At 40.7% G+C, this 15273-nt stretch overlaps 2 protein-coding genes across 10 annotated transcripts in view; both read left to right on the forward strand.

Annotated features, from left to right (window-relative positions):
* Window positions 1-7335, forward strand: part of LOC309690983 (phospholipid-transporting ATPase IH-like) — a 34763-nt gene extending 27428 nt beyond the window's left edge. For 2 of the 7 annotated variants that reach the window (XM_082508480.1, XM_082508479.1), the window contains 5 exons: window positions 160-183; window positions 1023-1088; window positions 1218-1321; window positions 1432-1597; window positions 4381-7335. In XM_082508480.1, coding sequence (XP_082364606.1) covers window positions 160-183; window positions 1023-1088; window positions 1218-1321; window positions 1432-1597; window positions 4381-4653 — 633 coding nt within the window. In that variant the 3' untranslated portion in view covers window positions 4654-7335. Of the gene's footprint in view, window positions 1-159; window positions 184-1022; window positions 1089-1217; window positions 1322-1431; window positions 1598-2223; window positions 2339-3391; window positions 3611-4380 lie in introns of those variants that run through there. The other 5 variants (XM_082508482.1, XM_082508483.1, XM_082508484.1 and 2 more) reach the window with 5 other exon arrangements.
* A 5708-nt stretch (window positions 7336-13043) lies between these two features.
* Window positions 13044-15273, forward strand: part of mcf2lb (mcf.2 cell line derived transforming sequence-like b) — a gene marked incomplete at its 5' end in the record, with an annotated part of 49581 nt that continues 47351 nt past the window's right edge. For 2 of the 3 annotated variants that reach the window (XM_082507292.1, XM_082507293.1), the window contains one exon: window positions 13044-13274. In XM_082507292.1, coding sequence (XP_082363418.1) covers window positions 13196-13274 — 79 coding nt within the window. The remainder of the gene's footprint in view (window positions 13275-15273) is intronic. The other variant, XM_082507294.1, reaches the window with a different exon arrangement.

A 15273-nucleotide genomic window follows, 5' to 3' on the forward strand; every position in this document is an offset into this window, starting at 1 on the left:
TCGGTCCTGTTTTTTAAGTTGAGACATCCTGAAATTCATTTTGCCCTTTGTCCTGATTCTTTTCTCTTTTCTCCCCTCCCCCTCCTTCTCCCTGCTTCCTCTCTCTTTATTTTGCTCCTCTTTCTTCTTCTTCTTCTTCTTCTCCCTCTCCTCCTTCAGCTTATGACCACCAACACACAGATGGTAAGCCTGTCTCCCTCCCTGTCAGCTCTCTCTGTCTCTCATACCCTTTTTCGTTCCTGTCGTATTGTTTACGCCTTCAGTTTGACCGTCTCATACCGCTCCATCCTTTCTCACGTCACCGCCATCCATGCACTTCCGTTTGAATGTGTAGTTTTCTAGCGCTCCATTATTCCCCTAATCTATGTAAAGCCCTGAATCCTTGCACAGTATCCTGATCTTAACTGACATGGTAGAAATCTTAGATGCTTCCTCACATTATCCTTGTGTTTCCTTCTGGTAGTAAACAAATGAATACTAGTATCGCTGTGGCTCGAGATCCAACATCTGTTTGTTTTGTTTGTTTTCTGTCGACCTTGTTTGTGCATTTGTGTGTATTTGTACGTCCATGTAATTTCACTGATGTGGGAGGTTTATAAAGGGGGGGGACCGTACTATTTCTGCAGTTTATAAAGGAAAGAAGTAATGGACACTGGTATCAACAGACAGCTGGTTTCTTTGCCTTGATCTTCCTATCCTGTCACGATCCTCCCTCTTTCATCTTCTCATCCCATCTGTTCACCCCCGATGTCTCCTTAAACCTTTCTAGGATTTCATCAGGTAGAAATATTTGCACACTGAGATATGAAGTGAAAAAGCCTCCAGTTCAGTGCCCACAATATCCCTTTCTCTCACCTTTTATCACAGCAGATATGATGTAAGAGTGTCTGTTCCCTCCTCGGTTTACTTGCTGGAGGGGCGGGCGGGTATCGTAGGGTGTTAAGTAATCCGTGGATGCAGGGAGAACAGCTTGTGCGATTGATGTTGCCTCTAACTCTCTTCTTCCTCTCTTATCCCTGCAGATGTTTGGGAACTGGACGTTTGGGACTCTCATCTTTACTGTTCTGGTGTTCACTGTAACACTAAAGGTGTGTTTGGAAATCCACTGAGGGGAAAATATTTAAGTAAAGCTAATATCAACTACCTTTACATAAATGATATCTTAGTTTGTACCCAGCTAGCTCCTTTTCACTATGTCTATGTTCTGTTTGTTTCAGCTTGCCTTGGACACGCACCACTGGACCTGGATTAATCACTTTGTCATCTGGGGGTCGCTACTTTTCTATGTTATCTTCTCTCTTCTCTGGGGTGGGATCATTTGGTAAGATGTGCTATGATTTTACTTGAATCAGTAAAGTTTATGCTGATCAGTGTATTTCAGGAAAGTCATTGATTTTTTTTTTTCTTTCTGCCTTTTATTTCGCTGCTCAGGCCCTTCCTGAACTACCAGAGGATGTACTACGTGTTCATGCAGATGCTGTCCAGCGGTCCGGCCTGGCTCAGCATCATCCTCCTCATTACAGTCAGCTTGCTGCCAGATGTCATCAAGAAGGTCCTCTGCAGGGCCATGTGTCCCACAGCCACTGAACGCGCACAGGTACAATGTTGGCACCACCTCCACATGAAGCTGGAGGTTTGAATTGTCTCGTGTCTGAAATTAGGCTGTAGATATTTTTTCACTGTAGTGATTTCTGATAGTGTTCACTAAATGCTAACCAGTGACTAATTAACGCTTTCCCCCTTTTCACTACTCAAAATCTGAGCTCATACTACACATCTCAGTACCCTAGTGGTGTGCCATAAATCTGTTGACTGTATTATGAAAGGAGGCCATTCAGATCCTTAGTTTATTTGAATATCAGCTGGATTTACTGACTTCCCGTTCCCTGTGGCTTAGCCTTACGTTGCCGTGAAACAAGCTTCACCGTGAGTGGAAAAGCGAGTGAAAGGTCTGACAGATTTCTTCCTCTTGTGCTTTTTTCCCCCTCCTCTTCTCTTCTTTCTCACTGCACCCTAATGGATCACCGTAATCAAAATCCACACCACCTCTCATTGAGCCTTTCTCTCCTTTCCTTTCTTTTTGCCTTGTTATGCCTTATCTTCACTACTTCCATCCTCCTCTTTATTCTTTTTTTCTTCCTCCCTCCTCATTAATGTCTCCTCTCTCGCCCTCCTTTGTTTTGTCCCCCCACTCACTCACGCGCTCTTTCATGGTAACTACAGTCCACCCGCCCGTGCCTTACTGTGGAACCGTCCACCATCTTCATGCTTTCACAGTCCTCCAGCAGAATGAGTTTCTGATTGGGCCAGAGAGACGAGAGAGGAGCGGGAAGAGGAGGTGACCCTCTCTTTTAAGCCCTCATCTCTGTTTGCATGGTGGCATGCCCCTGTATAAACCACAAAGCACCATCTCTACTAATGTGAAACTAACTACTAGCTGCTAATGACGACACAGCACCCGGTTTGTAAGGTTGCATTTGTAGTATCCTTTTGCTGCCATTTTCATTACATATTTCATTGCGTTTAGTTTCCCTTGGTATGTTTGACATGTATTTTGTTGTCACCGTTCCAGCCAGTCTCATCTATATGTTGTTAAAATGATGATGTGTCGTTGTTGGTAGGACTTTTGTCATATTAGGTTTTACCTGAAACAGTTGAATTTTACAGAAATTTGCACACTGTTTCCTCTAGAAAATACCAGTTTAGCTTTCCTTATTTATTTGTAGCTGGTTTATTAGTCAAAAAGTGAATCAATTATTAGCTGTTCGGTTTAAAAATTCAAAACGACCTTTGGTTCTAGCTGCTCCAGTATGAGTAACTTTCATGTCACTTTAAGCAAGTATTCTTGGGGTTTTTTTAATTGTTTTTGATCCATTTTTAGATGTTTGTTGCCTTGGCCAACAATTCTAAAATTGAATTTAATGACAAATAGTGTAGCAGTTTATACATTTGCCTAACAAGCTAAAAATCCCCAGGTCAATCCCAGGAGGAGACACAAATCCACAAATCCGTTTGGGGGGGGGGTCTGGAAGGGCATGCAGTGTAAAAATCTGCATATCAAATATGCAAAGCCATCCACTGTGGTTCACCCCTTGTGAATAAGGGAGCAGCCAAGAGTAGCTGTATATTTAATGACAAATAGTCCTGGAGTTTTTCAAACATCACCAAACCATAGCAGCCTTACATGATAGCACAAATCTGATTTATGGAAAATATTTGCAATCCCAGACCACGTCTGGGAATTGGACAGCTGTTAAAGGGACCGTTCACCCCAAAATTAAATATCCATATTTCTTTTAAATCAGCTTAAAGTATTGAAGCATTACTAGACAAAAGACGAAAGGTTGAGCAGATTCCTTCATCAACCCCTGTCCTTTAACATCATCCACAGAGGGTAAGTTCTGTGCAGGTTCTGGAGGACAGCGTGGCTCCTGGCTCTGCTGGTGGAGGTGGAGGCCGTGAAAGGGACCCACTCCACCCTGAGAGGACCTGTGAAGGAGACAGTGGAAAAAAAGCTGCTAGAAGCTCTGACTCCTTGGTACCACATAGTCACAGCACCCTACTCAGCAAACCCTAGAGTACCCACAACAAGGGGGCTAGGGTCACCATGGTAACGGCACACAAAGGGCGTGGATAGTGGGGTGTTGGGCTCTTAATGCTGATGCCATGATGCTTCCTGCTGCTTTGCACTGCATGCGGCATGCAATTGTGCTGTGGCTCAGAGTGACGGGGGTGCAGTGCTGCTTCATGAAGAATTTCCTTCTGCCAAAGCTACTTTCAGGAATCACAATCCCCAATTAAGTCAGCAGCGCTAGTTTCACCCAGAGAGGCTACAGGTTTAATACAGATTTGATAAGTGCAGTCTGTAACTAAGGCTATATTTTATTAGGAAAGGCCCCAAGTAGGTTACTTCCAGCACTCATGTTTACAAATTAAACTCAGGGGTGACATTTAGTTTGTCTCTGGCAATTTGGCAAACCAGGTTGTGCGTCAGTGTCTGTAATAAGTGTACACTGGCGCCATCTGGTGCTGAAACATAGAATTGCAAGTGAGTTTTGTCTTCATTACACAAGCATGCTTAATCGAACATGATTGCTAATCATGATGGGTTGTTTTCAGAAGGTTTATTGTTATTGAGTATGTTCTTTTCAGCATTTAAAGTAGAGTCAAGGTTACTTTTCACATTTAAAAAATAAATAAATAAATATGCAGACCACCAAATAACTATGTTAAACCTTCTGAAAATAATTCTGCCTTTCGTGTGCATGTGTCAGATTTTCTCGCAAATTCTATAATTTCACCTGCATGTTTCTTTTCCTCCAGTTTCCTCTTCTATCGCTTGAAATGTCTTATGACGGTGGATTCTCTGTTTTTGTGCAGGATCATCAGAAGCTGTTGCCGGGTAGCGTGGCGGCCGTGACTCCACTGTCCTTCTGTCGATCCTGCAAAGGCACGAGCGCGGACTCCTCTCACCTCCACCTTGGCACCGCAGAGTCACTGTCGCTCTGCAGGTCTGACCCTCTACCCCAGAAACTCCTGGCCCATTTGGCAGAGAGCCGAGGGACAGAATTGTGTCCTCTCAGCCCTTACATGCTCCGTCTCTCTGGGGCAGGGTTCGCCTACTACGCTCCTGGGCCGGAAACCTCAGTGTGAACACAGATGCAGACTCTGAAGCTTCTGCATCTCAGAGATCCGTGAATTACACAACGCAGACATGTTCAAACACATCTGAAGCATGGACACTCCATGCTAAGTTCACCATGTGCATTTTTGGGCTACACCTGAGTGAAAAACCCTTTAGATAGTATTGCCCTTACTCCTAATTCACATACTTGTCTCATTTTTTTTTTCTTTTTTTTTTTTGGTTTGATTCAGCAAATTCCCTGCTCAGACTCTTACTTGAAAAAGTTTATGAGCAAAAGGAGAACCATGTGCGAAAATGCTTCTCGCACTGTGGAGCTGTGCCGTTTGAACTGTTGAACCTTTTTGTATTTCCTCGTCTCATTTTCAGTCTGACACTCTTGCCTGGTCCTCCACTTTTGCGTCCCCTTTTTTCGCTTCTTTGTAAATGTTTGTCGGAAACATTTATGTACATTTTGTGGTCTGGCCAAGTAAGGGGGATAGCCTTCAAGCTCAGCCCTTTAGGTGTGCGTGCGTGTGCATGAGCGTGAGTACGCATGAATTTTGCCTGTTTATTGTATGTTTGTATGTGACACACCTTTGCCTTACAGGTAACAACACAGCAGCAGGCTAGGAGCCAAAGGAGAAAGGTGTTTAGATTTAGAAAAACTGGAAAAAAAGAAGCATAAGTGATGTTTTTACAAAGCCTTACACACAACCATCAGCTGAAGGAGAGAGGCGGGGGAAATCTGAAGAGGGATGTGCAGTATTTTAGCCACCCTGCCTTAATTCATAGATGCCCTTTTTTTCCCTTTTAAACTGATTATATGTGGTCACTTTAAACACATTTGTGAGAGTACAAGGAGGTTCAAAGAGCATAGATATAAATATATACAGTACAATGAGTCTATTATTCCTCCTACTTTCTTTTACCCTCACAATTGTGTCGAGCTTTGTTTCCCTTATCTGTCAGCGTAGCATGTCAGATCTCTCTCTGCATGCTGATTTATTCTTCTCTCAGTTGTTCCACATCCCTCTTTGTCCCAGACATCATTCATCACCAAACCTTTCATGGCACTTGTGTTTTTTTTTTTTTCCTTTTCCCTGAACAGTTAGCAAAACTGCACCCTCTCCTGCCACCACGTGGTTGTGCAGGGTAACAGCAGCAGCCTGGGACTTGTTTGCGTGTTTGTGGATGTCCTAAATGACTTGCTACTCCTCCCTGTTGCATTGTGCTCGTGTGTTTGCTGCTGTGCTCCGTGTTATGCAAAAGTTAACGTAAGAATGCTAATGTTGTCACGTTATAAGGGGCTGTCTCTGTGTCACATAATTCCATGAGGCTTTTTTTTTTTTTTTCTTTTTTTGTACTGTTCGAAAATTATTGATGTCAGTCACTATTGATGTGTGGATGTAAATTTAAAAAAACAATATTGATCTATATTGTGGTGAGAAGGGGTGTTGGATAGATTTCATTTCTTGTAAGAAGGTGGGAGACTTGAATCGGCGATGTCACAATCAAATCAATGAGAATGTTGAAGTGATTTGTCCATCACGTCCTCCAGCTGAAGATTGTAGCTCATTTTCGGTGAACCTCTTTTTCTGCATTTCTAAAAATCTGAATTTTGTTGGGTTACATAGCAAGTTACTGACTCTGGAAGTCATGAATGTGAGATTTTCTTCTTCTTTTTTTTTTTTATACATTTATACAGTTTCATACACATCACCATTTGCCAATATGTATAAAATCATTAATCTGGACTCTTCCTTTCAGTTTTCACTCCACAAGCCTCCACAGGTGTGGAGGGGCTCAACATCCCGACCTCAGCGATAAAAGGAACGTACTTGGTGCTTGTAACACAGTGTCCCACCTCACTGTGCCGTTGCCATACCGTATCGAGACATAGTCTAAATGTCATATTCTACAATAATAATGTAACTTTTGTGATATGACGGGGAAGCATTTGTTGTAATTCAGACATGTTTAGTAGCAAATTCCTCCACATTTCAAATTTTCACCACTTAGTCAATTTTTGTGTTGTCCATTGTGTATATTTTTTTTGCTACTTTTGTATCTCAGAGAGAAGACTATATTTTAACTCTATGCTAGAGTATGTGGTCGAGTTTGTAACCAAAACGAGAGGAAAAAACTAAGATTCATTAGATTTACCAATAGTTATACACAGTGCACTTTGTTTTACAACAGATCTGTTTGACCATTCAAAACCAGGTCTTGTCTTGTCAGCTGGGGTTTATGGTTCACTCTTCCTCACAAGTTATTTTTCTAACAAGATTGTATTGGGTGAGAAGGGGAGGGGAAAAAAAGAAGTGACCAAATAACTTGACTAGGAATGAACTGTCTGTATGTGTCAGCTCTGTCGCAATGGATTTATCACACCAGCCTTCTACTGCTGATCAGAATGTCAAACTGCTTTTTTCTAAGTCCATCAGCACAACAGCAGGTGCTCATCTTGTCACTCCTGAGCTTGGCAAAGGTCTGATATGTCGACTTCTGTGCTCTGAGCAGCACACTTCATATCATACCTTTTTAGTACGGCACTGTTTGTATTACTAAACAGGTTTTGAGAAATTACTTTTTTTCCGTTTTGGATAAAAGATTTTAAAAGTTCACCTGTTGACTTTTTGCCAGCCTGTCTGTAGCAAATGAGGGCAAAGCACTGTATTGTCATTCTGCTTGTAATAAAGAGTGAAAACACTTGTCCTGCCATGGTTTGTGTTATAAACTATATCGCCAAAAGTATTTGCTCATCTGCCATCACACGTAGATGCAACTGAGTAACATTTCATTCTTGATCGATAGGATTGAACATGTCGGCCCAGCCTTTGTAGCTACAACAGCGTCAACTCATCTGGGAAGGCTTTCTGCAAGAGCCGAGCCCGACTCCTGAAAAACAGCCCTGTAGCATAATTCCCCCTCCACCTAACTTTTGGGGGGGAGGAGTTGTCCCAACTTACACTTGGTACAATGCAGTCACACAAGCACCGTTCTGGGAATTGCCGGACAGAGAAGTGTGATTCATCACTCCAAAGGACATGTTTCCGCTCCTCTAGAGTCCAGTAGTGGTGTGCTTTACACCACTGCATTCAGTGCGTTGCACTTGCTGATGTAATGCTTGGATGGCAGCTGCTTTGTAGAGGAAGCAAAAGTACAGAAATTTTATGAAAGTTAAAGTATTGATTCAACTTCATTACTCAAGTAAAAGTGAAAAAGTACGGGCTCTGAAACGTACTCAAAGTAGCTCTTTTGAAGATGTTTCTACCAGCTATTTCTGTGGAAAGCTAGTTGAACCTTATGTTATATTCATGTAATTAAAATCACATTAACATAGTGTGGGAATACAAATGGGAATGCAAACTTTATTTCAGTCTAATGAGTCCTTATGAATCTACACTGCTTGAATCAGTTATGGAAAAAAGGGGAGTGTTAAAGTGAAACTTGGCAGGTGGGGGAACCCTAAAATTGGTCGTAGTAGCACAGCATTGGGTAAAGAATCACAGCTGAAAATTTTTATTGTGAGCTCCAGTGGGGTTTCTTAGTGTATAGGCTGTGATCAGCCGATCTGGCCTACTGCTGCTACTATTAGGTTTACTGCTCTGTGTGGATTTGCACGACTGAATTCAACTAGATGTAAGCAGATGTTTCATGAATGGTCTTGGCTGATTTCCATCTTATACACTGACAATATTTTGTTTATACTAGATGGTATAAAGTAGCTATGAAGGTTAATTTCAGTGAATGCCACTCAGCTAAATTCATTTTTATCTCTGCTATCCTTTATGTAACCCAGCTCCACCCAGCACACTGTCCATCACACTTCAGCAAACTAACAAACTAACTAGTAAGAATTCTGAATTTAATCTCAGAATTCTTTTTTTTCCCCCAGTGGCCCTATCGTATCTCAGAATCCAGTATTCTGAGAATAAAGTCGGAATCCTGAGAAAAATGTCAGAATTCTGACTTTTTTCACAGAATTCTGAGATTTTAGTCAGAATTCTGACTTTTTTCTCAGGGTTCTGGGATTAAAGTCAGCATTCTGACTCAGAATTCTGAGATTAAAGTTATAATTCTAACTCAGAATTCCGAGATTAAAGTTAGAATTCTGAGATTATAGCCAGAATTGAGAAAAAAGTTATAATTCTAACTCAGAATTCCGAGATTAAAGTTAGAATTCTGAGATTATAGCCAGAATTGAGAAAAAAGTCAGAATTCTGACTCAAAATTCCGAGATTAAAGTTAGAATTCAGACTCAGTATTCTCAGATTAAAGTTAGAATTCTGAAGAAAAAAAAAGTCAGAATTCTGACTCAGAATTCTGAGATTAAAATTAGAATTCTGAGATTATAGTCAGATTTCTGAGAAAAAAGTCAGAATTCTCACTCAGAATTCTGAGATTAAAGTTAGTTTTCTCACTCAGACTTCTGACTCAGAATTCTGAGATTAAGGTCAGAATTCCGACTCAGAATTCTAAAAAAAAAAAAAACAAGTCAGAATCCAGAGTCAGAATTCTGAGACTAAAGTCAGAATTCTCACGTTTTTCTCAGAGTTCTGAGATTATAGTAAGAATTCTGACATTTTTCTCAGAATCCTGAGTTAGATTTCTCACTCAGAATTCTGAAATTACACTCAGACTTCTGACTCAGAATTCTGAGATTAAATTTAGAATTCTCACTCAGGATTCTGATATTAAGGCCAGAATTCCAACTCAGAATTCTAAAAAAAAAAAAAAAAAAAAAAGAAGTCAGAATCCAGAGTCAGAATTCTGAGATTAAAGTCAGAATGCTCACGTTTTTCTCAGAATTCTGAGATTATAGTAAGAATTCTGACATTTTTCTCAGAATCCTGAGATTAAAGTCAGCATTCTGACTCAGATTTCTGAGATTAAAGTTATAATTCTAACTCAGAATTCCGAGATTAAAGTTAGAATTCTGAGATTATAGCCAGAATTCTGAGAAAAAGTCAGAATTCTGACTCAAAATTCCGAGATTAAAGTTAGAATTCAGACTCAGTATTCTCAGATTAAAGTTAGAATTCTGAAGAAAAAAAAAGTCAGAATTCTGACTCAGAATTCTGAGATTAAAATAAGCATTCTGACTTTTTTCTCAGAAATTAAAGTTAGAATTCTGATTCAGAATTCTGAGATTAAAATAAGCATTCTGACATTTTCTCAGAATTCCGACTCAGAATTCTGAGATTAAAGTTAGAATTCAGACTCAGTATTCTCAGATTAAAGTTAGAATTCTGAAGAAAAAAAAAGTCAGAATTCTGACTCAGAATTCTGAGATTAAAATTAGAATTCACACTCAGAATTCTGAGATTAAAATAAGCATTCTGACATTTTCTCAGAATTCCGACTCAGAATTCTGAGATTAAAATAAGCATTCTGACTTTTTTCTCAGAAATTAAAGTTAGAATTCTGATTCAGAATTCTGAGATTAAAATAAGCATTCTGACATTTTCTCAGAATTCCGACTCAGAATTCTGAGATTAAAGTTAGAATTCTGATTCAGAATTCTGAGAAAAAAGTCAGAATTCTGAGAAAGAGAATTCTGAAAAAATGTTTAGAAATCTGACTCAGAATTCTGAGAAAATGTCAGAATGCTTATTTTAATCTCAGAATTTTGACTTTTCTCTCAGAATTCTAACTAGTCAGAATTCTAACTAGTTAGAATTCTGACTAGTTAGAATTCTGACATCAATCTCAGAATCCTTTCCCCCCCCCCCCCCCCCCCCCCCCCCCCCCAGTGGCCCTAATCCCCTCCCGTAGAGTTAGCACACTGTAGTTTGTTTTACAGGATGTCTCTCAATTTAGAATAACATAAATTCACATCAAATACATATCCAAAATCTGATTTAACAATTGAGAACTTGCATATATTTCCAGTTTATTAAATACCACTGAGCAGTCCTTACCTTTAACTAGGTATTCCTGTCCTGACCTGTCTTTCTTTCTCCATCTCTGAGTGAAGTTAGCTGGACATTAGCTAGCTAGCAGACAAGTTGCACACATAGCCATGGAAGTGATTGAATTCAATGACTTGACTTCAATGGGTGAGTGAATATTTTCAGCAATATAGTATGTCACAGTTCATCAAAACTTCACCAAAATGCTCCACCCACAAGTTGGCGCTAGCTCTACGCAGTCACTGGGCTGCATCTCCATCCTGCCTGTAGAACTTTGTATTTGGCCACACACATAGCAACTCAAGAACAGATGAGAAACAAAGTCATCTACCAGTCTGGAAATGGTTAAAAACCATTTCCCAGACTTTGGGACTCCAGTGAATCACAGTGAGAGCCATTATTCACTAATAGAGACAATTTGGAACAGTGGTGAACCTTCCCAAGAGTGGCCAGCTTGCCAAAATCACTCCAGAAGTACACTCACAAGTCATCCAGGAGGCCACAAAAGAAACCAGAAAAACATCAAAAGAACTGCAGGCCTCACTTATTTCAGTTAAAGTCGGAGTTCATGATTCAACAATAAGAAAGCAACTGGGCAAAAATGGCATCCATTGGAGACTTGGCGAAAACCACTCCTGACCAAAAAAAACACACAGAGTCTTTTAGGTAAAAATTCTGTGGACTACAAGACTAAAGTTGGACTTTTTGGAAAGTTTAAGTTCTGTTACATTTTACATAAAACTAACACAGCATTTCATAGAAAGAGCATTAAAGCAACAATCAAACATGTTGGTGATAGTGTGATGGTCAGAGGCTGCTTTGCCACTTCAGGACCTGGCCAATTTGCCGTAATTGATGAATGTTCTGTTTTCTACCAGAAAATCCTAAAAGAGGATTTCCACCAGTTTGTGTCCTAAAGCTCAAGCTCACTTGGTTTATGCAGTGGGACAATGATCCGAAACATACAGGCAAGTCCATCTCTGAATGGCTCACAAAACAAACGGTAGGTTTTGGAGTGAAAAAAGTCTGAACTGAGTCCAATTGACATGTTTTGGCATGAAGTTAAACAAGCCATTTATGCTTGAAAACTGCAATGCAATTTGCAAATTCTGTAAAGAAGAGTGGGGCAAAATTCTTCCACAACAATTTGAAAGACTCGCCAGACTTGCCAGTTATCATAAATGTTTGCAGTTCTGGGTTAGGGCAGTTAGGGTTAGTCCTCATGATATAAACGAGAAGAAAGTTCATCATGCAATGTCACAGATTTCTCTCTAGACTAACTGACAATACCACTTCTATCTTGAGGTGTCAACCAGTCAAGCCAGAATGTGCCCATCTTATTGTCAATAAGTAAGGCTGGAGTTATTCGACTGTTCAATGAATTCAGACATACCAGTGACATCGCGTCACCCCCGTCAACGAACACCTTAGTGGCTTCAGCCTCTACAGATGGCAAGAACATCCCTGCCGTACAACTATGGCAGTGTAAGAAAATGAGTGAACATCTGACATAACTGGAGTAGAGCAATGACAGATAAACAACAATAAACCTCTTGTTCTACATTAGTGCTAAAAAATATAAGGTCACTGGGGTCAGAGTCCCCAGAAGAGACCTAGTGTCACCTGAATGGAAAAGTACACAATAATGATGGTCCTCACTTAAGAGGTCTGTCTGCTAACTTATGGATTAAATGCTGTATTGCTATTGTCTGAGTGACATTTTCTTTGAATTTCCCTGGATTATCTTGTATTTTCAGCTTTTGAGTCTACACAAGACATCGCTAAAACATTAGAAACTAGATAAGCAGCAACCAGCACCCACAATGAATACAGATTTATGAAATTCATCCCTCATTTTATTGAGCGTCTTACCTAGCTGTGTCAAGGATGCATGTAATTAAAGCTCTTATATATGCAGTCTGTGAAGTTTGTTTACACATGGAATTTGCAAAGAGGGTTACCGAAGATGATCCTACTGTATTTTGTCATAACCATGTGCCGTCACATGGTGGCAATGCAGCATAATCAATGATGCATGGCCGGCATTGGTACCATTGCCGTCTCTGTTTCTGCAGATAAGAATGTTTCATGACAAAGCTGTTGTCCCTTTCCTTTACGCTGGATGTCACTATTGGATCAGCTGTTTGTGCAAAACTGTTATGCTGACCTTCACATCCCCTCCCCCAATCTGCCTGCCAGGTCTGCACCATCATGTGTGCTGAGGCAGAAGCATGCATGTGTGAATGAGGCTGTCTGCTGCTCCACCTCCTCCCCGTCTCCCTCCTTCACCATCCTTTGCGCTGCATTTTCCTGCAGGAGACTCGTCACTGTGGCTGAGGCTGTCACAGCCATAACAGCTTCAGCATCAGCATCATTTCCTCATCTGTCTCAGCAGCATCCACTCCATCCTGGAGAGCATTCATTTTTCACAAGCGCACACACCCTTTTACCTCTCTTTCCTCTAGATTTTTAACTCACATCCTAGGTTCGTTTACCCTGTCGCATCTCCCTCTTCCCTTCTGCTCAACTCAACAGTCTCCCTCACCACCATCCACTCTTCCATAGCACCGCTCAGCAAAAAGCAGGCAAGCTGTCTCTTCTTCCTACAAAAGCGTCTCTTAGCTGGACAGCTGGTCTTCCACTGTCCCTCTGGAGGATGATCCTGTGGATGAAGACAGAGGAGATGGCCCTCGGTGAGCTGCTAGTGAGACTGAGGACCGTCACCCAAAGCATAGGTGGGTGGCAACGACACAATCGGAAGCAGCTCTTGTCTCTGGTCATTGTATTTTTTGCTTGCTGAGGATGTTGCATGTTGATCTTAAACATAGACATAGGTGAAAATACTATTACTAAAATGCAGGCACAGTAAGAGACATATTATTCCTTTGCCTTGATGGAATCAAGTCCAAATGGACATCAAAACAAAAGCAGTTTACAAAGCCAATGCAGGATCACAATGTCGAAGCGTGTTGTACAGGAAACCACACAAGCTTGAATGTGCTGCTGTTCATGATCATTCTGCCTCAAGACATGCAGGTGCTTAGTCGGAATACGATTTTATCCTCTGAAATAAAATCTGGTTCATGCTGACATTAAAGAGATATTAAAGTATTTACAATGCGGATAAACAGAAATACTATTGCATGAAAAGCTGTCTCATTTTTTTACAGAAACGCAGGCTGTACACAGGGTGGTTTGTGTTGTGATACACTACCTCACTAACCCCAATTGTAGTACTCCACCCTAGAAAACTATAGTGTGTGGAATATGTCTGATTAGCAAAAGTGTTTTTAAAAAATGAGACACAATGACCTTCCTCTGTAACCGTAGAATGATTATTTAACATAACCTTTTCATTTCCGAATATTCGCACGGTTTCTTTTACTGATTTTGCTGTTAGGTCTGCCTTCCTGAGCTCCCCTCATGGTGTTTTTGTGGTTAGACGGCTTTTTTTCTACTCTATATATGACGTTCTCCTGCTTTTGCAGCTTCTTGATTTATCGCCACCAAATCAAGGACAGACGTTTCTCCTGTGCTAAATTAATGCCACTGATGTGATTTGTGATCTTTGCTTCTGGTCCCTTTTGATCCATTTATAGAGATCTCCCCTAATCCACTCACTGCCAGCACACAACCACTCTAATAAGCATGAACGCACACATGCACAGCCTGCACAGCCTGCACAGACAACCTGCCAAACACTTGGGTGTGTTAATATTTTATTTAATGTTTGTAAAACCTTACTTAGAAAAGCCTACCCTAAAGAGTTATAGCTTTCAGACCCTCATTTCATTTTGCACCTGTACATGTCAAGCTAAAGTGAGAGGAAATAATGTTTTACTAAGTGCATTTACTGGTTTCCCCTTTGCATGGTTTCATTTTTAAGATGATGAAAGCATGGCAGTAGTGAGTGGGTGGACTTGACTAAGGAGGGGGGACTTGGCTATGCCCAGGCTAGAGGAATGAAAATGCAAAGACTCTAAAGGCAAATCAAGAATTGCATCACTCTACTTAGCTAAAAATCAAAATGAAAATAAGGTCATATTGTTCCTGGGGTTTTTTAAGTTTGCAATACTATCCTAAAACTGTACATTAATCCAGTCCCTGGTAGCTGTTTATAAAGAAGTGTGACAGGAATTCGCTGTGGCAGGAGAATGAGAGCAGCAATCGGCTCAGAGAGGAGAGTAACGCTGATCACAGAAGACAGCAGAGAGGAAGGGAGAGTGAGGAAAAGGGAGATTCGGGGAATTGAGTCAGCTAAGGATGCATAGGATTTAGCATCATCTAACTTGAAGAACTGTTTTTTTCTTCTTGTTTTTCTCTGATCCATTCTCTGATGGATGTTGCATTGTACACTGTAGAAAGCTGAAGTATTAATTGCTTTTTTTTTTTGTCCCTTGGGGAATACTGCACTCCTGTCTGTTTCAACTTCTGGCTGCTGGCTGTCTTTGCAGCGCCATTAGCATGAGTGCAACACAACGTGATATAAACCAAAAACATCTATTTGGATCATAACCTGTAGCTGAGTGCATTTTCCTTTTTTGGTAAAGATGATGGGTGATCCAGTTCATTCGTCAATGTAGTAAGCTGTGGGTGGACAAGAGTCGTTTTTTACAGCTTATTCAAGGGAGAGAGAAAATAAAATATTGGGTAAATGGTAGCTTTTCCTAAATGCAATTAAATAAAGCTAACGGATTTTGATCAGATTGTTGCGAATTACACTTATACAGGTAA

The sequence above is a fragment of the Aulonocara stuartgranti genome, assembly GCF_965226115.1.
Source record: "Aulonocara stuartgranti genome assembly, chromosome: 16".
NCBI classification, from domain to species: domain Eukaryota; kingdom Metazoa; phylum Chordata; class Actinopteri; order Cichliformes; family Cichlidae; genus Aulonocara; species Aulonocara stuartgranti.